The sequence below is a fragment of the Fusarium flagelliforme genome (assembly GCF_020744385.1).
Source record: "Fusarium flagelliforme strain FIESC 12 MPI-CAGE-AA-0113 chromosome Unknown B0J16scaffold_2, whole genome shotgun sequence".
NCBI classification, from domain to species: domain Eukaryota; kingdom Fungi; phylum Ascomycota; class Sordariomycetes; order Hypocreales; family Nectriaceae; genus Fusarium; species Fusarium flagelliforme.
This window is the reverse complement of record NW_025763504.1, coordinates 6,240,951-6,263,683: the sequence shown is the minus strand read 5'-3', so window position 1 is coordinate 6,263,683 and position 22,733 is coordinate 6,240,951. Positions and strand designations below refer to the sequence as shown.

At 49.7% G+C, this 22,733-nt stretch overlaps 3 protein-coding genes and 1 non-coding gene across 4 annotated transcripts; 1 reads left to right on the top strand and 3 right to left on the bottom strand.

Annotated features, from left to right (window-relative positions):
- Positions 1-76: 76 nt before the first annotated feature.
- B0J16DRAFT_336002 (uncharacterized protein) lies at positions 77-566 on the bottom strand. The gene has a single exon (XM_046127150.1). The coding sequence runs from the start codon at positions 456-458 to the stop codon at positions 225-227; it is 234 nt and encodes a 77-aa protein (XP_045987690.1). The 5' UTR covers positions 459-566; the 3' UTR covers positions 77-224.
- Positions 567-4,063: 3,497 nt separating this feature from the next.
- Positions 4,064-4,161, top strand: B0J16DRAFT_t79. The gene has a single exon. It is a non-coding gene; the product is annotated as a tRNA-Ser (tRNA).
- A 3,186-nt stretch (positions 4,162-7,347) lies between these two features.
- B0J16DRAFT_381661 (uncharacterized protein) lies at positions 7,348-9,663 on the bottom strand (the record flags this gene model as incomplete). Its single annotated transcript, XM_046131179.1, has 9 exons — positions 7,348-7,386; positions 7,434-7,550; positions 8,213-8,335; positions 8,626-8,809; positions 8,860-8,874; positions 8,923-9,040; positions 9,086-9,128; positions 9,472-9,568; positions 9,629-9,663. 9 exons carry the CDS (start codon positions 9,661-9,663, stop codon positions 7,348-7,350), a joined length of 771 nt encoding a protein of 256 aa, XP_045987689.1.
- Positions 9,664-14,067: 4,404 nt separating this feature from the next.
- On the bottom strand, positions 14,068-15,132 carry B0J16DRAFT_381658 (uncharacterized protein; the record flags this gene model as incomplete). The annotated part of the gene is made up of 6 exons (XM_046131178.1): positions 14,068-14,363; positions 14,416-14,542; positions 14,602-14,694; positions 14,769-14,891; positions 14,944-15,005; positions 15,069-15,132. 6 exons carry the CDS (start codon positions 15,130-15,132, stop codon positions 14,068-14,070), a joined length of 765 nt encoding a protein of 254 aa, XP_045987688.1.
- Between the last annotated feature and the right edge of the window lie 7,601 nt (positions 15,133-22,733).

The window sequence follows — 22,733 nt, the reverse complement described above, 5'->3', positions numbered from 1 at the left end:
GTTGGCCGATTGTTTTTAACGTGGAAGAGACTTGTGGCGAAGTGGTTCAATTCATGGTATAACTTACATCTCGATACTCTCGGCGGGCTTGATGAGCGCTGGTACCTCCTCGGTTTTCTTAATTGGGGATCGCCGCCTACCAGCAAAAGCATCAACCGCTGAGACCATAAGAGATAAAATGTTCTAGTTACTTTATGCTAGCTTAGACTAGAGTTTAGGCCACTTTAGTCCAGAGCCCTAGGATTTAGAGAGTGATTTAGTTCTTCTGATATCCTGACGGAGGAGCGATCGTAGAGATGTCCAATCCAGGTCCATGTTGTCCACGTCGCAGCTCCTTGATTTGGGCGGCCTGGCCAGCATATTCCACAAGATAGCAGATATAGCAAGAGCAGAGATGATTGAACGTTGGTTTGTGAGAGCACCGGAAGATTTGGTAGAATTGGTACCATTAATTGCATTTCCGTCTGCTCGGCCTTCTTGCCCTTCTTGCCCTTATTCTTCGTCTTCTTGACACCGGCGGGGGCGGGAACAGCCTACATAGGTACCAATAAGTTAGCGAATGCCCATAACGGTTGAGAAATAAAACCTACATACCTGGAATGTTGCTCTCCGAGTGATGTTTTTGACCTTGACTCACCCTTACGGACTGCTTCATCTAGTATTGTTACTAATTAGCTTCTAGCCTCCTTATATGTACTACCAACAGGCACGGCGGCTGACCCCCAGCCATGACGGCGCTGTCGTTGGTTGCGGTCCGTGACGAAGGAATAGCTGGGCTTGTTGCAATAGTGACACACCAGACGACTTGGTGGCCTCTGGTTAAGTCCCCAGGAGGAGAATCAGGGTTCGGCGACTGGGGAGAGTTCTGCAAGACGATCTTTACCGCAATGCCCGTGAAAGTCACGGTACGATTAATGTGTGCCCGGAAGAGAGATTGTTCAATTGAAAGAAGAAGAAAAAAAGAGGGAAAAAAAAAAAAAGAATTACTCCTCCTTCTCCTCCTTCTTCTCCTCCTCGGTCTCTTCCTTCTTCTCCTCCTTGGCCTCCTCCTTGGCCTCCTCGCCCTTCTTGGACTTCTTCTTGTTCTTTCTCTTCCTGTTCTTCTTCTTCTCCTTGTCGGCCTCCGGCCGATAAATGACCTCGGCGGTCTGGAAATCAATTAAGTCAGCATATGTTTAACATTAACAGAGCCAGGAAATAGAACTTACCGCCACTGACAAGACAGTGCCCGGGGGGCACCAGACAGCGCCGCCGGAAACAATTCTGACATGGTTGGCTATGAAAAGTTAATCTTTGGTCTGTAGGGGAGTAGGTAGGTAATGGAGGAATTGTCCTCTAAGACTTAGGCCGCTCAAATAAAGTAGCCTAAGTGCTGGCATAAAGTGACAAAATCATTTCGTCTCTTATGCTCTCGGCGACCAATTCTTGTGACAACTTGAGGGCAGGGAGGACTTACAATTGTCAGGGCACTAGAAGGAGGTTAGCAGATGAAGATACTATCAGAAGTAGGAAATAGAACTTACCACAGACACAACGGTCCCCGGGGGGAGAAAGGGGTGTCCCCCCGCGATGGTGAAGGTGAAAGGGTTCTAAAAACATGGAGTTAGTAGGTAAAAGTAGTAAGTAGTAAGAGTAAAAAGTACATACGGGCGCCATGGTTGATCGAAAAAAAAAAAAAAAAAAAAAAGTCTTATGTTTGATGTTCGCCTATTTATATATGTTAGCAATGGCAAGTTACCATATGAAGAGAAGTAAGCAGAGAGTGAAAAGGTAGATGTGGCATGAAGGCTGTGCAAATGGGCTGGGTAGGTTGTGCCATGATCTTGATGCCACCTCAATATGAGGTCTTGATGAGACAAAGCAAGCGTTCGATATGAGAGAAGGGTGCAGAACTGTTGGAGCGACGAGTTTGAGCTCAACTGAAAGGAAGATTTGGAGCTGAAGCGGCCATGGAAGCCTGAGGATTTTCGAGAAGTGCTGAGGTATGAGGAACTCGCGCGAAAAGCAGGAAAGAGAAATCGACCGAGACGAGAACATCGAAAGCAATGAATAAGGAGGAATTAATGGACAGCAGAAGGGAAAAAGGAGACAGGCAAGGGAAGTGTGAAAACGCGAGGCTCGAGGTGTAATGAAGAAAAATGATGATCGCAGAAACATTAACCCCAACAGCCGCGCAGACCGACCAAGGGAGCCCGCAGAAAGAAAAGGGAAGCAAGAGCATGAAGCCAGAGATGCAAAGAGATAAATGCAAGAAAAGTAGCATGATCGTGATGTGTTGTGGTGATGTTGGAAGGGGAAGAGCAAAAGGAAGATCGCGAACTCACTTGTGTGAAGATGGCTGAGGAGAAAAGAAAAAGAGGAAGGAAAGAGAGCACGAGGGGATCATATCTAGACAAGATTAGCTAATCGCGATGCTCAGCAGGCTGGGCTCGGGATAGCGAGAAGTGCTGGCTGTTAGGCAGCTGGCAGGCAGTGATAGCAGGTTCTTTGCTGCCGCACCTCTAGGTCACTCTGGCACAACTATCAGGGGACAATAAAGACTGGGCTGTATGTCTTTCGAAGTAAGTGGCGTATTAGTTGGCAGTTTTCCTGGGAGTCGTTATGATGGAATGCTGTGAGAGTTGAAGTCGTTATGTGACTTCCAAGCATCTACAACAAACTGGACTCACTACTCTCATGACAATGGTGACCGGATGCTATAGTAATTGACAAGTACGTCAAAGTGATGGAAAGCCAGGAATGGTGGCGATTTAAGAGTGAGCAGATATCTAATCATGGTGCAGTTATTTGCAAGTTCCCAAAGACCGTTCTCCAAGGCAATGTAGCTCCTTTACCAACATCAAAACTTCACATTTCACCTGGTGGTGAAATACTCTGTGGTCGTCCTTCTATGTCCTCAGCCACAAGAAAGAGAACATAAAATTCTGCTATGTCTATTTAGGCGACGAGGGACTCATTCAGAGCGTTAGCATTGCTTCGCATATATTAAGACCTTATGAACCGCCATCGGAAGAGTTACCTCTGCATCTAGCCCGTCAAGAGACACCTTTAGTAAACTGATACGGGACTCACGTCGGCTCTTTGCTCTGGCATTGTTCTCCAGATAAGATAACCTCCAGAAGCCATTACCAGAGGGCCAAAGATCTCCTGTAGTCTTGTTTGGCTGCTGGTGCTCATGTCCAAAACACAAGGCTCGATTTGGACTGCAGTTGCAGATTTCATTCTAGTCACACTCTGGGAAATCGAATTCTAGCAGTTCTTTATTGTAACACTGTCCTCAAATTCGAGCTCGCAAATTGGGCCATGAGGGTTAGCCATGATTTCCCAAAGCATGTTCCTGTTGTGACATTTATGCTATAGGGTGATATACGACGATAGCATCACCCGGTGTGCTGCACAAGACAAGAAATGCGATGGTAGTGAGAGGTATAAGTCTAGCTAATCGAGACAATAGGAGTTCGTGCAGTATTTAGAAAATATTGATTTACTTTCCACTTTTATTTGTCAAGTTCTCGTGGGATTGAGGCTGTATTGTTGTCATGGAATTGCAGTTTGTGTTCAGTCGTAATTCTTGTGGGGAATATTTTGTAAGCGCTGGTCGAATCTTGATACAGTCGTTTTTTCCCTGGAGACTGGAACGGCACTGGTAAAATCGGCCTTCTTTCCCTCGCAATTCATCATTGTATTGTGATGGTCCATGGGAAGGTGCTCCTCGTGGTTATCGGGAGTGGGGGCGGGAGTGGCCGCGAGGAATGCTATTTGATTGGCTCGCTTATCTCCGGGTCGAACCTTCAGAGTGCCCCACTTCTGCCGAAATCCTGATCGGGATATCGGTCCAGAAACAGAAGACACATACAGCCATAATGTCAGATACAAACCAAAACAGATCACTCAGAACGAGACAAATAACAATTTACCGCTCAGTTCATTGCGTTTGACTCAGCAGGGAGCTGTGGCTGTTCGTCAAGTCATGTGACATGTGTGGTGCTGCAACTCCACCGTAGGACGCCCGCCATCAACCCCCCTGATATACACATCTTTCAACAATCACAACATCAACAAAGGCAACGTGACGGAGTGGTTAACGTGCTTGCCTCGAATTTTCAAATATTCAGTTAGCAAGTTCCTTCGGGAGCGCAGGTTCGAATCCTGCCGTTGTCGAGCAACCTTGTCATGGTGTGTTGCAACACCATCTCTTTTTGCGTTTGTGCGCCCCCACCACCTCTCCACTACATGGCACATCACTGGAAGCATGAGACCAGTCTATCCACTCAAGTGGATAACAGAAATGCTCCAACAACCTCTTAGGTTTAGCTCTTAGAGCCACAGACATGACCCTTGCGGATCTGACCATGCCACACACCATCTTCCCACTAGCTCCATTCCCAGCCACAAACTTCAACTTCTGAGAAGGTTGTACTTACAGAAGAGGCCCATCATAGGTACGGCAGTTGAGATAGCTGAGAGTTCGGACAACAGTAAGTTGAGTGGGATCAGCGGTGTACTGCGTCCCATAGTTCACCGATTGGACATACCAAGACGATGCTGTTGGACACAGGCGTTATGGTACAAAGAGAGAGAAAGAGAGAGAGCGTCAAGATAAAGTAGTCTAAAAGCTCGTCTAAGCGAGCATAAGGTAAAGTCAATTATTTTGTTTCTTATGATCCTGGCGGTTGATTCATCTGATCCTGACGTTGAGGACTTACGGTTGTTGCGGCATTGGTCGGCAGTGTGATTGGGCTTATGGCAGATGCGACAGAGGGGACGAAACTTCTTCTTCTCCTTCTTCTTCTTGGCTTTGTTGTCTGAGGCCGGGGCCTCAAGTGCGTCCCCGGCCCCACTGGCCGAATCCCCAGGAGAGGGAGTGTTCGGCGGCTGTAGAGCGCTCTGCAGGACGACTTCTACTGCAATGTCGTGAAAGCCGGTACGAACAATGTGCGAGCGTAGAAGACTTGGTAGATTGATACTGTTAATCTACATCTCCATCTCACTCGCGGTCTCAGTGAGCGCCGCTTCCTCCTTCTCGGACTCTATCATCTTCTTCTTGGGCTATTTGACGCGCGCGCTGCCGCCCTATAAATCATCCAGTTAGCGGATGCCAATACAATCGAGGAATAACTTATAAGCTGGAAGGTTATTACCTGAGTAATGCTTTTCACCTTGACTGCCAGTTTCACGAACTACTTCACTTTATATCTTTGCTCATGGGGACTGAGGTAACCAAAGGGATGAAGGAGGGAAGAGTGATCGGAAGAGTTGTGGAAGAGTGTTGGAAGAATGTTGGAAGAGAAACGTGCAGGACAATATTTTGTGCTGGAACTTGGCGGTGCAGAAACTTGGCGGCTGCCGGGCGGTAGAGGACGAAAGTTCGGCGAGAGCATACCTAAGAGATGAAATAATTTGGTCACCTTATGTGAGCTTAGACTAGCAATTAGGCTACTTTATTTCTGTGTCCTAAGCCTTAGATGACAATTCTTCTGATACCCACCTGTGTAGGGAGCAAGCACTTACGGTTGTTTCGGCATTGAGCAGAAGAGTAGTTCGAAGATCTGGCCGCCGCAAGCATAAGAGACAATAATTTTGGCCACTTTATGCGAGCTTAGAATAGCACTTAGGCTACTTTTCTAAGCCTTAGAGGAGATTTCTTTTGTTGCCCACCTGGCTCTCCACCAAGTGAAGCCTATCATCTCTCACGAACGACTCCAAAGGACTGCGCTCGACTGTTTGTGCTGTATGGCGACTGAGCTCGAGCAAGCGGGAAGGCCGAAGTGGAATTCGGGGGAATGTTGGTTGACTGAACACTGAGTCCGGAGGAAGACGAACACCGATTGATTCGTGCTGACACTGACATTGCGCAATTACGCGGCCTTGGAACAAAGAGCCTGTTCTGCGACTTGCAAGTTGACCTCCTCCTACCTGTCGCCAACACAGCTGTGACTCACGCGCACAAAAGGCTGTTGTACCTTGCGCAGTAGCAATCGCTCACTTTCTTCCTCCTACAACCATTTCCAACCGACAAGAGACCAGCAAGTCAGGCAACCCTCATCGCGCCGCGTCGCTGGCTAACCCGTCCCGTAGCTATGGAACTCCCATTAAATCGCTGCAGCATTACGTCAATCGAGGTGTACTCACGCGAAGATAATCGAAGCATTGAAAACACCGAAGCAATGTGTGCTTTTTATTGTAAAATAGCTGCCTAAACTCCTAGTTGCCGACCGATCTTCCCAACTCCTTCACCTAGCAGTCCCTCATATTGACTCCAAGAGGTTGATAACCACGTACTAATATGTCGGAGATTCAAAGCAATTTGCTTCCTTCCATACTCATCAGATACTCTGTACCACTTTGTGATCCATACAGGAAGTATAGCAGTAGGAGTAACTCCTAATTTGAGGTCGGTAAGGTACTCCTCAGGACCATCAAATTGGCATTCTTGCCGCAGGTCCCTCTGTCGCCCCTGTCCACAGTAGCCCCAAAGCAAGCTACTTGCCTTAGGGCCCTTTGCTTCTGAACACTTGTGCAAGCAACGGTTGAGAAGATAAATACCCCGTGGGCAAACAGGTGTAGCTTTGACCAGATGTTTGCGTCAAAACTTATCTGATGATGGAAAATATCGAAGAAACCCTTCGGCCGCTACCAAGGGACTTAGAGGTCGTAAAGACAGCCAAAGCCTTAGAGCCAAATTCCGATTTCGACGACCTCCATTTTCCGATAACATGGGGCTGTGTGTATGCGCCGTGAAAATGATGAAGCTATAAAGTCCATCCAGAGTGTCAAGCAACAAGCAAAGTTAATTCTTATTGTGGAATTAGATAACGCCGAGCTTCCGACCCATTTCCCCCTCTCAACGCCAGCAACGAAGCAATGACATGACCTCTTCCTCCTCTTCTGGGACTAGCAGTCCCTCACATTGTGTGGGATAGGTTGACCACACTGTAAGCCCAATTGGAGTCTTTGCCGTAGGTCCTCTTGGACCTTTTGTCAACAACAACATGAACCTAGCTGCTTTCCTGCGGGCATCTTGTTTCCGGTCGCTGCTTCTAGCCTTGGCCGAACAGACAAAGCCTGTATATGCCAGGGTGGTTTATGTTGTTAAAAGGAAGAGGAAAAGAACCGAATGGAAGCAAGCAAGACGGCGCATCTTATGCCCAGCCGAGACCTTAACATCAGGGCAAGGTCCGGCAGAAGATCCCATGTGAGCACTGGAGCCATAGTGCTTGAAGAGTGTAATTAAAGATGAAGATTTTATTATCAGGAGAGTGCCAACGTTAAAAGGCTCCGGGTATCTTGTGGGGAACACGGGTCACCGCCAGTCCCAACACCAAGCTGAGCTTGAGGATTGTAATGTCAAGACCGCCGCCACAATGAGAAAGAGCGTTGGCAAGCCTGTCACGAGTTAGTAGCTGGTTGAAGCTGGCGGAATGTCGACTTACAAGGTGGCTAGTAGCTGCTGGGGTGATGTACGTTCTAAAAGCCCGGCGATGACGAAAGTCTCCGGGTCCCTTCAGCACCACCACCATGACGCGGGTGATCGACGCCAGTCCCCAACCCTGTGGCGAGTTAGTAGTTGATTGAAGCGAGCGGGATGCCAACTTACCACGTGTTGGGACAGGGTTGATCTGAGACTTGAAGTAGCCGTGGACTCAACATCGCAGACTTGAGAAGTACCAAAGGAATCGGTGTCTTCTCATTCGAGCGCTCACATTCTTCGCTGCAGCCATTTGCGTTCTAAATCTTGCTAGTATATAATATAGCCGATTTCACCAGGAGATGAATGACGAAAGATTTATCAAGCCTGAGGCCTCAGAATTTCGGAAGAATTGGCCCCAAGAGCATAAGAGACGAAATAATTTGGTCACTTTATGTCAGGTGAGACTAGCGGTTAGGCTACTTTATTATGTTAGCCTAAGCCTTAGACGACATTCCTTCTGTTACTGCTGAGGGTAACCAGTTCTGGCAATCGTTTCCATGAATATGCAGGCTGGGGCAGTGACACGTCGACTTTAGTCCACGTCAGCTGATAGCAAGCTGGAACGAATCAGAATTTCTGGTCGTTCACTACCATGGTATAGATTCCTCAAAACGAGATGTTCATAGACGGCAGAGCATGAAGGAAGAGTTGCGAAACTTCTGGACAAGCAGTTCTTCAGATAACTGCATGCGTCCGAAGTGGAACTATCTTGTGAATCAGCGCGCCGTGGGAGGTTGGTACGTGGACATAAGGCGATTGGGGTTTCCCGTTGTCATCCTGGCTACCACACATCTTGCGTCGAGTAAAAATAGTCGATCGACCGATCATGTCGAAGGCTCCTTGGGCGGTATGAGGGTTGGATAGCTTCTATGTGTTAGTGACTATAGTCAAATGTAGAGTAGAGTAGAACTCACTAGCATAGCCGTCCTCAGCTATATCCTCTGCATTCTGGAGATACACCCTGTACCAGTCCATAATGCAAGCGGTCATTCCTCTAACCCTCGGAACTCTGGCATGAAACCCTCCATATCTGAATTTTCCTCCCATAACCCCCCCACCGCCCCTAGCATGAATTCAACGTGGAAGGGGACTCGGGCGATCCGACCGGAGGCAAATGAAGCGGTCGCATGAGTCTACCGCTTCGATATATATACCATCGACTTTGAGCGCCAGGGTGCCCAGCCAAAGCTCATGTTTGGACTGCATAGGATACTCGAGAGGTCACCGTGATCAATGTTATCGTAACTTGCATTGATAAGCGCTGGGGTCTTTAAGGCCGATCTTGAGCGCTGTGTCGAACATGTCTGGCGCTCAGGACTGTCGGTGTCGCCTGGATGGCTTATATGTATTAGTGGATGAGGTCAAACGCAGAGTAGAGTATAACGTACTAGCATAGCTGACCTCTGCTACATTGTCAGACTTGAAGCAGTTCGAGTTCGAATAGCGCTTACCTAGCTTGTCGTCGAGTCAACAATATATACGATGTACGCCAGGAGACTAGTCTGGATGGTGGAGAGCGTGACAGAGGAGCTGCGAAACTTCTGGACAAGCAGTCCTTTCCCTGGATAGCTTCTATATGTTAGTGGCTGTGATTGAACGTAGAGTATAACGTACTAGCATAGCTGACCTCTGCTCCTTGTCCGACTTGAAGCAGGTCCTGTTGATGTTAGTCAGCGTATAGCTAGATCACTGGTCGTAGCTAGCTTACCCGTGTGTGTTGGCGCGAGCCTGGATATGCAAAGACCGCCCAGGAGACGGCCTCGGCTTCTAGCGAGGCAAGAATTGCTCAAAATATCTTTAAGGAGTGACTCGCTCAAAAGCAGGGATAGTGCTTTGCTACTATTGGTGTTGCTGCCGCTGCTCCGCTCCATGTAGCGACTCCAGGATGATTTTCGCGCTGACGTGAAGAGCTTCATCCAAAACCGCCATAGCGAAGATCAATAGGGTAGGTGTTGTCGCTTATATCCAAGTTCTTGTGACAGGTTCAGGGTATGGCATACTGGGATGCATCGTATCGTAATCGACAAAATTGTATGACTCCCGGCCGTGAATAGCGACTTGTAATTGGCCCAAAGTTTGTGAAGCGGAGGTCCAAGACTGTTCAAGAGTTAGTGTGGTATGATAGGGCTAGGTTCTCTCGATGGCGTTGATACATACAAGCTGCCACCGGCTGTCTGGCATTCCGAAGACATCGGATATGATCTAGGAAGTGGTCAGTCATGCTGTTTGACACTGGACGGAATATGTGAGGTGGTGCCGTCACGGGAAGAGCCGAGGGAGTCACTAATGAGAGCGTATTCAGTGTTGAGCAGGGTAAAGAGTCATGGTAACCTTCGTAAAAAAGCCGAAACAGTCTCATATATACTATATAAACAGGAATGGGGCTTTGTCCTCCCACTAGAAAACCTGAAGCATGTCAGAACATCCATCTGTAAGGCGTAGCATACCGGTCGAGACTCACTAAATATACAATATCCCTCATGATGGCACTCGCGCTGCCCAAGGCATGGCAGAAAGGTCCAAGAAAGGCTGGAAACATGAAGCTCAAGATGGAAAAGACAAAGAACAGGCGCGAGCTTCCTCAAGGTATTGACGCATTCTTGATTCCCGGTGGTACCAACGGCTAGGGCTTGGTTTCGGATTCAGAAGATGGACGGGAATCGATTGCCAGGTACGAGTCGATATGGATAGAGAGCGAAGATCTGAAGGTGGAACAAGCTGTGGAAAAAAGTATCGATCGGACATAGTTCGTTCTCGTACATAGGTGGCTGCAGTCGCGGTTGCATATGCTGTCGCACCAGGTGGATATCAGAGGAAACGTCCTCTAAGGCTTAGACTACCAAAATAAATTAGTCGAGGAACTCCTCTAAGCTTACACAAGATGACTCACCTGTTTTGTCTCTTATGCTTTCAGGGACCAATTCTTGTGGAATCCCGAGGCGCGCTTGTTTATCGTGGGATGATTTGAGTCTTGGATAAAGGGATATCTTAGCTATAGAGCTCCGGGGTGTAGTGACCGAGAGACCAGGCGAAGTGGCATATTATAGGCGATATGTCCCAACTCGAGACAGCACAGGGAAGTGGATGCTCAGTTCCCGGAATGGACTTGAGGGGATAGGTGTTGCGCTCGAGACAGTCTGACGGCGGCGTCTCTGGACTTTGCATGCGACGCGAGTTCAACAAAGCAGCGTTTTGTTGTTTTGCTTGCAATACGGCATGGAAGCCATCGGTCTCAATATGGCTATTGCCGTGGTTCTTGCGGCCATCCTCTGAGAGTCTCGTCGAAGTCATGAGCGAGTTGTGTCGATTCCTCAAGGACGCACTGGTGGGAGTGCAACCCCGACGTATTCCAACTAATATCAAATTTCGGCTGGAATGAGTATTGCGCAGAGCAAAGATACCAGTGGCTGAAGTCGCTATCGATCCAGGCTCTCGGTCAGTTGCCATTTGACTGTTATAACAGGGATAGGAAGATGCAAAGACCCTTTTACATACATCCTGTTGTCCAGAGGACCTGGTCCGAGTCAGCTGTTACTCGATGGACTGTATATAGGGGACGCTACACATGCGCTTCCGCTAGGTAAATGAGGTGGGCTTCGATTTCGGCGAAGTACTTGGAGCTCCCTGCGCAAAAGAGGCTGCTCGGCCGTAGCGCAAGGAGTTATTGAGTTTGGGAAGATACCGGAGTGCTCAGGTAGATATCAGGCGGTCGCCACCTACATCGTCAATCTGATAAAGGACTGAACCCTGAATAGGGGCCTGAGAGTTCCGTCACAAACATGGATTCGTTCTCCAACCGAGGAAGGGAACTAGTAACGTTAGTAAAAGTGAAAGTTAAAATGCAGTTTCATAAACCGGAAGGACATACCTCGAGTCGCTGTCAACTGTAATTGGAGTCCAGCCCACACTTGCGATCGTGAGCAAATAAGTTTCGGACTTATTTCAGTTGTATACAGGACTTTCCAGATAAGAAGTAAGCTGAAGTACGGCAACAGCCACTACTGAGAGGGAAGGGGAACGCGAGCAGGCGGAAGTTGTGTGGTGCAAAAGAGAATGTTGCAGAACCAACGATGCGAGTGGCTCGATAATTCGAGTAACTTGAGTAAGATGCTAGTCCTTTTGTCTGAACCGGGAGATCGGCTTGTTGCTCCCAGGAGACGTCCCACCATGCCCGTCAGCGAATGCCGGCAGTACATACCACGACATAGCAGGCAATTCACTCTTCTCCCGTGTCGGGATAGCTCAGTGGGTGCGAAGGTAATGCTTAGTCCAGTCCACTTCCACCATCTCGTAGCACAAAGAGAATTGCAGCCAGTGCATGAGCTAGGGTCTCAGTCGAGGTAGTGCTCGGCCGTTTACATGTGAGCCGTATCTATGTAGTCAGAGACCCGAACATGAAGGTGGCCTTCTCTTCGCTGAACACGGAATGTTAGTACAAATGGGGAGAGGGAAGAGTGTTCACTTACGTAGGATGCACAAGGCTACAGCCCAAGAATTGAAACAACTTCACAAAGGCAGCACGCTTTGCCTCAGATGCTATCTGTTCCAACTCTCTAACCCCCCAAGAGACAACCTTAGGAAGAGAACGAAGACCCTTGCAGGCCGCGCTCTGTTCCCGGAACGGACTCGAGGGGATAGGTGTTGCGCTCGAGCGGAATTTCATGGCGGGCTGCTTCCTCCAACGGAGACTAAGCCTTTTTTTCTTATTTTTTTCTTTTTTTTTCTTCTTTTTTTTTTAAAGACGCAATGGCCCTTGTCTGTCCGATCTGTTGCCGGTTCATGAGCTGGTAGGTAGTGCAAATGGGCTTGTCTTGGTATTCGTAGCGCTGCCAGAATATGCGTAATACTTTCCTCCCACATGACGTACAATCATGCAGGCGGTCACTCGGTGTTGTTTTGCCTGGACCAAGCTCGTACTCCATGGTGATGCGTACACTCGTAGCGGGAGGAGTTGTTCGGTGAAAACCAAGGGAGGTTGCACCTGGCAGCATCAGAGCGGCGACGAGCACCGAGGTTTTCGCAGGCCGGAGAGGAACGGCGAGATGGTGTGGTCAACAAAATTTGATGACCAGGATGCCTCAACGATCAGATCTGCGAACCGACTCCCACAGTGTGGAAGAGGTCCGAGACTCATCGTCAAGACATCCCGGTCCTAGCCATAAGTTTGGCGATTGCCACTGTAAAGACAATTCCCACAGTCGGGATAATGTGCATGCTTCCATGCCTTGACATAATATATATATCTCCGGAATGATGTGCTGCTGTTTCGACTTCATCGGATATGTTACGTTCCGTCTTTGACTTGTAATGATTCTCAACATGATGTCCGGTCCTAGCAGCCACCAAGGCCGAGGCGTTCAATGTGGTGTCTGATTGGACGTATATATAAATGTCATCGTTTGTGAGACTCGTGTTGGGACATAGCTCTGCTTATAGCAAAATGGCAAGCCGACGACGAAAGTGGACCGGTGATCTCTCAAGATCTTTGAATCGAGATACAGTGGGCCTAGGTGAACGTCAGTATTCTTGTGGCTTCGATTCTGTTGAAGATAAAAGGGGGAAACAGACCTTTTGTCGAGAGCAGGAAGTTGATGTTGTGTTGGCTTGGGACCTTCGTCGGGCTGTATTGGGCAGTTCCATTATGTTGACAGTGGCGGCCCCGTTGCTGTTGAAGATATACCATGCCTATCGTTGACGCGATGTATGCGGCCCTTGGTCGCGCTCCGCTGCATTTATTTGAGGCCTGCTAGTGACACATCTGGTGATAATATGCCCGGCAATGTTTATCTAAGTCGGAAGAGGGAATGAAGTAAGATGAGAGGTAGACGGAGACTGCCTAGATAAGGTTGGGAGCGGCAGCAAGATTCCAAGGGCGGGCAGGGAATAGTTCCATCTGAAAAGGATCTCTCGCTGAGACCATTAATTGGTGTCGCCAGTCTCCTTCTTTTCGGCTCCACCATTGTCCTTACCCTTGGGAGCAGCCGCCTGAGATTACCTAGATGAGGTTGGCGAGGAAATCCAAAAAGGGAACTTCCTTAATGGCCCTCACCTGGCTGCAGAATGACAGAAACCCATTTTGTTTCAATCTCCGATCTCCATCCAAGTCCTGATACACGCTCAAATCCTAAGAATTGTTGCCGTTTGTAGGAAGGAAATAAGATGTGGGGTACACGGAGACTCCCTGGATGGCCCGGAGAGGTGGGCAGCTACCACTCAGGGTCGGGAAGCTCCCCAAACTCGGTCACTTAGAGGAAGTAAAAGTCGTAACAAGGTCTCCGTTGATGAACCATTGAGACTGCCTAAATGAGGTTGGCTGCGGCGGCAAGATTGCCGCCGCCAGTATCCTCCTTCACGGCGCCACAATCGCCCTTACCCTTGGAGGCAGCAGAAGAGCCACCAATTTCCAAGTTTCTCGATACCTGACAGCTTCATCTGGAATGAGTATTCACTGGATTCGAATCCACCAATGGCCGGCTGAAAGCTGAGACGCGATGCTCGGGGTGTCACCACCGACATCACCAGCTGACTGCCTTTTCATCTGGGCTCACCAGACATCACATCGCCTGTAGCTCTGCCGGATACAAGGTTGTCCATTCCTAGCCTTGACGCTCACTCTGAAGTGTTGATGGGTGTGTCGAGAGTGCCTGGGGTCGGCAGCGATGCTGGAGTTCTCGCGGTAGAGGCAGCGGGCACTTAGGTAGCTCGATCGTAGGCAGAACTACGTCTTGTTGGCTGATGTCTTCATACCCAAGAAATTCCCAAGGCCAGTAGCGGTGCTTGAAATTTCGTCGCCTGTCAAGAGCGATGTACCATCCGATGGGGGATGCCACCACCCCACCAATCTGGTGAAGGATAGAACCCGGGTGAACGGTCTTAGGAGTCGATAGGACGACTGGAAGCTGTTAGACTTGTGCACCTGCCGATTTCTTCGAGGATGGACTTACTTATCATCGGGAAGAGGTGGTCGTACCTAGCCGTCTCGCGGTCCAACATTGATTTTCCGCAAAATTCATTTGTATGGCGGATTTTAAAAATCGACTCACGACCACCAAACCGCCAAACCGTCTCGCACTGGTTCCCACGACATTCGTTTTAGTGTTGCTTCGAGGTTATCCAACCTTTGAACTGACGTCCTTCCCCTCCTCCGTGCCATCGTCACCCTTACCCTCAGTCTCCAAGTTGGTTGAGGGATAGCAGTCAGAAGACAAATGGCCACAGATTGCCTAAATGAGGTTGGCTGCGGCAGCAAGGTTGCCGCCACCGGCGTCCTTCTTCTCGACCTCATCGTTGCCCTTACCCTTGAAACAGCGGCCTCAGAGGCGGTAGAAGAAGAGCCTGCACCGGAAGTGCCGGCACCAGAAGGGCCAGTGGCAGAGTGACTACCAGCGGAGGCAGGACTAAGGTTGTCCAAAGGGATGACCTGGCCACAAATGATCTGGTTCCCGGTTTGAAGTAAGTGCAGCACTTGCTACATTTGCTAGGCCTGGAGGTGTTGGGAGACCAAAGTTCGAGACCAAAGCCTCATGGGGATGGCCTAAACATAAAGGTCAGCAGGGGTAGCCAGCTGAGACGCAATGTTCGGAGTGCCACCACCTACATCGTCCAGCTGGTGGAGGACAGAGACCCAAGATCCTTCGCGGGCCGACCCGTGTTGAAGACATTGTCAGGTGGGGAGTTCGGCCAGGGCCGCACATGTGTTAAACCATAACGCAGGTGTCCCAAGGAGGGGCTCATCGAGCTGATGAAGGACCTAACCCTGTGTAGGGTGGTCTTGTGAATCAATAGGACGACCCTGGTCATCGATGCGGACAGGGTTACGGCTATGTCAAGGTCAGCCACTTCAACATAAAGATGTTGTAGGAGGTGATTAGTGTGAACTTACTGATGATCGGTACAGTGATCATCCACGGCCTGTCGGATTGGGCCAGGCTCTTCGTTCTTCTTCTTGAAGGCCTTGAACGGGTTGGGGATACCAGATGCTTGTTATTCTGTTGCTAACTTTTGATGTTTGCATTCACCCGGTCGTCTGGTCTGTCGTCCGGCTGGTCAGGCAGAAAGCCACATGCAGGCCGTGAGAAATTCTAAACTTGAAGGCCTCCTCCAGTTCTCCAAGAATTCGGTTGTAATCGTCTCCCTTTACTTTGAAAGCAAGCACCGCCTTATACAAGTGCCCCCAGCAGCCTCGGTGGTATGCCTCAGGCTGGTTGAAGGACTTGGTCCCCGCTACGCGTGTTATTGCAGACGCTTCACGGGGTCACCAATCACTAACTTCCTCTTCCGGGGGGTTGTCCGAAGACGCCTGCACGCTCCATCGTCTGCTGGTACATTTCGACCAAGAAACCCAGATGGTAATGAATGCAGTGTCCAGCATAGTATTCTTGAATGCCTTGGTGATGTTGTCTGACAGCGACTGGTTCGCACCGGCACTGGCTGATCCGTCTTGTAGAAGCCGTTGTATAATGATATATATATGTGCATCAGGATTTTCAAAGTCGACAATCGATACTGAGCCGCAGAGACCACAGTTATGATTCCGTCGACCAGTCCTCCGTGCATGGGACGAATCAGTATGAACTTGCCGGTGGGAGATACATCCATCCTCGAGAGCCTTTCGACCTGTGCTCTGACCAGGTCATCGTGCTCTCAGGTCGTCTTGAGATCTATCGGCATTGAGCCAACAGCTTTTTGCGATCATGCTTCGTGAAATCTCAAGGAAAGCCAATTCTCGATTCCTCGAGCGTGGCTCTTGCGCTGCTCCTTCTTCTGTTTGTGGCCCTTGAACGGGTTGGGCAAACCCGTACTACTTGAACATGCCCAAGAACTGGTTGCAAGTGTCAACGGCAGTCTCGATCTCGTCATATGACGAAGACGGAGCACAGCACGGTTCTCCCAGTGTCTCTGTGACATAGGCGCTTCAATGCGAGTGGGGCGAGCGCGAATGACTGGGCGTCTCATCTCGGTCTCGAAGATGTGTAGAGGGTTCGAGGTCGCTGGAATGCATTGCAGTGCAGTGACTTCTTCGAATTGTCGGGCACGTTGGGGCTTGGGCGGATGGACTGGAGAAGGACTATAATAATATATAGATTGCACATTGCGGTATCGAAACTCTCGAAGACCAAGATGCCTCAACGATCAGATCTAAGAACCGATTACACACAGAGCATGGAAAGGGTCTGAGACCTGATCGTTGAGGCATCTTGGTCTTCGAGAGCGCCGACACTGCTGCGCCTCCCGAAAGTGCTGACCGGCTGATGGGGTGAAGAGCTTTGCGATGAGGTCAGTTATTTTTTGATCCTTCTATGTAACTGAGATGAGATAGATACTGACGAGAGATCCGCATTCTCCAACGAGCGCGTCATCGCTACATCGGTGAGAGGAAGCTGGTATGATCTAACATGGATGTATCCTGAAGGTAGCTTCATCTCTGATCTTCATTTTTGATCGAACGATGGGGTGTCAGCGGCCTCAGAAGCGGAAGATGGGCCACCAGCAGAGGTAGGAGTAACAGTCCTTTGCAGACGACTTAGCTGTGCGAAACGGTCCTGTAAGCAGCAGTGAGTAAGGTCATCCATAGGGATAACCTGACTATCATTGGGCTAACCCAGTTGGAATGAGGTGGTAGGATGTGGTCATGATGTGACTGGCAAGAGGTTGGAAGGTATAAAGGTTGTAGTGTTGATGCCTCTAAGAATGCAACACACGCGTGCATAAGACACAGTCGATCGAAGGATATACTGAGCTCCCTTGCAGATGAGCATGTCGAATTGGTGTCTGGCCTATTCGTATTTCAGAGAGCGAATGACCAGCTTCCAGTTAAGTGCCACAGTCATCATGACTATGGCGATGTCGCTGCGCCTCGTGGAATGCTGGCAGGTCGTTCGGCTAGACGGATCGATGGGTGCAAGTTGGAATTGAACAGGTTGTGAGGCTTGAGCCTACCATCGTAACGGGACTTCGGAGGAGCAGGTCAATGTTCAAGATTCGACGCGTCCAGGAAGACAGAAGGGGTGAAAAGCCCTGCGATGAGGTTAGTCTTGAATCTTACTATGTATAAAACATGAGATAGATACTAACATGTTCCGCATTTCATACCTTTTGCCTTGAACCGTAGCCCTTGGCTTCATCTCTCCACAGACCCAATCCGGCTCATGGCGGCGTTTACGTTCATATTGTATGTTTACAACGGCGTGTTATATGCAGAAAGCTAGGAGTCTTTCATCCTCCTGCCATAATGTCCGGAAGGACAAGCAGTACGAGTCGTCGGAGCTTAACAGCCGGTTGACTGTCGCGGCCATATTGACTCGCAGAGACCCTTCTGCAGCGACACATTCAAGAGAACTATAACGTCGGTTGAGCTCTTCGAGGTATCGGAAGAGTGATTTCAATCGAATTCTCTGAATGTCATCGATTAAACTTGAGGACAATCTTGTGTACACGCGCCAGCGTTTACCTGTCCAGTCTCGATATTGGCGAGCTACTATGGAGATGGCGCTGCGCCTATGAAAGTTTGACCAGCCGTTGTGGTACAACGCTCTGTCGCAAGGTTAGCCTTTAGTGCCTTTTCCCAGATGAAACGAGATCCATACCAACGGGGACTCGATACAGTGGGAAATCATCGTTGAGGTTTCCATCTCAAAACAATGGTTGTACTTTGTCGCATTGAGGCGGATGACAAACATATAGTGTATATATGGGACTCAGTATTTTCGACCGTCGGTTCAGTGGTGGAGGCGAGCCACACACGATACAGGCATAGCTGGGAGTCCAGCGAAGATTTCCACAAGGTCAGCAGTAGAGGCGGGTCGTCAACTTGGAGGTAAGTGATGGCCCGCTTGTTGGTGTCTGAGCGACCAGGAGTCTGAAAGTCGCGATTGGTATTGATGAAATTGCGGAGCTGAATCGACTGGTTGATGAAGTTACCTTGGAATTTCGGGTTCCCTTTTTCTTGTCACAGTTGGCCTGGGCGGCGGCTCGTTCTATCATCCAAATCGTGCTCCTCAGAGCTGTTAGTGACCGCACTAACGTCGGTGGCTAGACAGAATGACGGGTCAGTGAGTACTTCACAGTGGGATGAGGCTGGCTACTTACCGGTCATCTTGGACTTGCGGCGCTTGGCGGGAAGAAGAAGCGGCGGGACGGAAAGTGGAGTCCATTTGGCCGAAGGTGAAAACGGCCTGGGTGGGAGCTTGGGACTGAGCTGCCACGGCCTCGCGGGTGGCCCAGCGATCGTCGCCGGCCGTCCATTGACCTAAGAGATATTCTATGGGCTCGTATGCTAGCTATAAGTGACTGACAGACAATACCTGAAGTTGAGGAAGGCAGCTCGGAGACTTTCCTGCACCCAGCTTCTGCGGCTTCGACGTGTTGGATCTGACTCGCTTGGTCCGACTTGTGACAATACTGTGTATGCCGTTCAGCACTCTTGGCGTCCAGCGGTCATGAAATGGGGGCGGTAATGTCCATTGAAAGTCCGTCCAGTGAAAGACTAGAGGGCGTTGAATACTGATAGATGATGTAGCCATCGCTTCCAGTACATCTTCCAGGCTCGGATGTAGCCAGTCAAGTGCCATGGTCGTACCGACCATGGTGACTGGGAGTCGAAGCCGTGTTTTCACCGACTTGTGGTGATACATTGCCGATGTCGAGGATGGGTTCGTGTGGGAGCTCGACGAAGGGCCGAGTAGCCATGTTTCGACCAGTTGCTGATGGAAAGAGTGAAATGTGATGGGGAGATGCTACGACCCAAATGCTGGCCGGCCGTTGGGGTGAACATCCCTGAGTGAGATAAGGTCAGTCTTAAATCCTTCGATATAAGTGAAATGTGGTACATACCAACAGCGGCCCAGTACTTTTGAAAGAGGACTTGCGGCGTCGGGTTCGACGAGTGCTGAGTAGTAACCAGTACAAGGAACTATTTCCAGTATCAATGGTTTGGTTTCAGCTTCCTAGCCCAGTCAAATTTGACGGTCGTATTAACGATGACGACCGCGCCGCGCTTCTCGGAATGTTGTCCAGCAGTTGTGGTGAAGAGCCATGCGATGAGCTTAGTTAATCTTTAATCCTTCTGTGTGAGTGAGATAAGATACATACCCGTACTCCACATTTTCCACCGAGCGATTCGTTTTTACTGTTCCTGATATCCTGAGCGTAGTCTAGGTTAGAGTACAACGGGATGCCAAGTGTCCAGGCATAGTGACCACAAGTGGATGTGCTATTGCCACTTTTCTACTTGTTCTTTTCCATTTTTCGTAGCCACAGAGATGTTCAAGAACTGAAGGTATATATTTTGAATATATCTATCGCTACTGTAGCAGCTAGTCGAGTGCCACGGTCATACTGACTGTGGCGATGACGTTACGCCTCCCGGGTATGCCCTGCCATGACGTTAGCTAGTATTCAATCATTCTTTGTAGGTGAAATAGGATACAGACCAACATACTCTGCATTCTCGACTAGACGCTTCATTTTGGATCGATTGTCTGGGTCAGTCAAGTACCATAGTTACACTAACCATGACCATGATGGTATTCCGTTTACGACCATTGGTATATCCGCTTCCAGTCTGCCAAGATCCGCTTGTCGAGCCAGCGCCGAAGAGCCTTGCGATAAGGTAAGTTAGTCTTGAGCTCTTGGTACGTGAATTGAGATACATACTCATGCTCCGCATTCTCGACTGAGCCCACGTTTCATTTTCGACAGGTTGTCTCGGTCAGTCGAGTGCCACGGTCATGCTTGCAAGGCTGTTGGAAAGGTTGGCAACTCAGCCCCCTGTGATGCTCTACCTCGGGGCTCTGGGCCGGCCTCCAGCAAAGTCTACCGGTGCTTCTGCGTTTGCTGTACCATCCGACCGTAGCATCGAGTGCGGGCCATGGTGGGAAGTGACATGAGACGACGCTATGCCCGGGAATGTTGTCCAGCAGTTGGGTTGAACAGCCCTGCGATGAGTTAGTCTTGATCTCTTCGGTGTAAATGGGATGGGAAACATGCCCATGCTCCGCGTTCTCGACCGAGCGCTTCATCTTGTTGTCGGGGAAAGGAAAAAGTAAGACACCAGGTCATGATGGTAAGTGAAGCTCGTTCAGAATACCTTGCGTAAACAGCTGTCATTGAGCGAAGTTTGACACCAATAGCAGATGGTCTGCAGGTGTTCGCCAGGTCTTGAAGCTCATCCAACACGCTGGGACGCGCCTTCAAGGAAGACCAATCGTTTCATCTTGGACTGGTTATCGGGACCAGGGAATGGCTCCTCCTGGCCAACCATAGTCAACCTGAAGAGAACATGGAAGGTGATCTTCGCGGTAGATCGCCTCCCACTATGACTGAGAGCTGAGATAGAAGTCAAGCAGAATGATTGGGTGAGTTCCTTTCGACCAGAGTACCCGGGAGAGTTTTTCCATTATCATTGCCCACTCGGCCTTGCGCGTGGATGTTCTTCTCATTGGGAAGGAGGGAGGGGAACAGAGGGCAACCCCATCGTCGCCCTCGTCGTTCCTATTGGTCGCACCCTCGGTGTAGGATCTCACCTCTGTGAGGGAAGAAGTGGACGTGGTGGCGCTTTGCATCGATGATCACTACCATCCGCTGATGATCAAGGTTAGTGCCTGTACCTTGCCTTCATTCATCGGCAGAAACTTACTGTTGTTCGTCCCGGTTGTCCTCCGAATTCTTTGAGCTCTTCCCCCTGTCGAACCATAGCAAAACATGAGAGTTGAGATAGAAGTCAAACAGAATGGATGAGTGACTTCGTTTCGACCAGAGTACCTGGCAGAGGTTTCCATTCTTGTCACCTCTCTGAGGGAAGAGGCGGACGAGGTGGCGCTTTGTAGCGATTATCACTGTCATCCTCTGATGCGATCAATATGTTGGGCACCTGGTCCCAGTGGTGGCGCTGCTGGGATATCCCGAAAGACACAGGAAGCTGATCTATACCTAGCGCAGAGGTTGAATCGGCCGAGCACCCTGTTCTGGTTCGTCCGGTTCCATCCTGGAGCCAGGTTCTGGATGAACGTCGCAGCAGGGGCAGGAGCAGTCGGCCGAAAAGGAAACTTGACGCAGGTCCAGTTTTAGCAAGCAAGCGACCCTGGATATGTACCTGTGTTTGTCAGTACCTCAATAGAGTAGGAGGTGAGGAGGAGCGAACTTACTTGAGTGTAAACATCTCACCGGGTTAGTATGTAAAGATTGTTCATAAGAGGTAATCTTCCACTTAATATGGAGCCACGGGCTGGACCGATCTTGCCGTTTTGAGGGGAAGCATGAAAGTCGTCTGAATCCTGTTTTAGAGGTCTTACTCTAAACTCTTGGACAGCTCATCGAGACGAGGATCCAGGTATCAAGAACCAGGAGCCATACGAGATTCTTCGTGCTCAGCAGGGCCACGATGTCGGCACATATGCCAATTTAATTGCCGGATGTTTGTAGTGGATTCTCATTTCCTCGACGAGCGAACGGAGAACAAACGCAATCTCATTCATGCGTCTGACGGGTGAGGCTCAGCATTCCCGTCATGCTTCGATCTGGTATGCACTTGTGAATGAGATGAATCTGGAAAGTAAAGAGAACACTTAACAAGACCATAGAGCCAGAGCCTGTCCCCGGCATCCAAGTAGGGCCTTGGTGATCGCCATGCGTCTGGTCTGACGTCTGATTCGTGTCGCTGGCACCTCCTCAGCAAGGCAGGGCTAACTCGCAAGGACCTGGGGCGCCAGCGAGGACGCTCATCGATATGAGAATGCTGAAGATGAGCTGGCCACAGTGTCTTAGCCCAATTTCCACCGGCTGAAATGGGAAGTAGACGAAGATGTTTTGCTCCTTGCCGTTGAGGAAGCTTTCACCAGGTCAATGCCGATCCTCTCGCCGTGGGTTCGGGGGAATTCTCGGCTCCTATGAAGGCAACCTCATCTTGGCTTTGAATGACGGCAAGGTAACGCACGATCTTCTTCGGCACCCAAGTTTTGAGCCTTGAATGCTGAATGATGAGTGAAGATGGATGTTCATTGTGGCCGTCACCTTGCAAGCTCAAATTGCTGGAGTTAGTCATGCATGTTGCTGCGGTGGTCCAGCGCACTGATCTCCAGAGGCGGAAACTCGAGAAACGAGCATCTTGTGAAAGAGATGAATCTGAAAAGTAAAGGGGCATCTTCGCTCCCCTGGGGCATGGGGACCTTGAAACGAGACGTCGGAGCTCGATGCCGTGACCGTGAGGCCTTGGCTGGTTCGCCGGAGTAATGCCGTTGAAAGAAGAAGTATTCTGCGATGCAGA

Coding starts and splice junctions, on each gene's coding strand:
- B0J16DRAFT_336002 (XM_046127150.1), bottom strand. CDS start 458: ATGCAATTAATGGTACCAATTCTACCAAATCTTCCGGTGCTCTCACAA.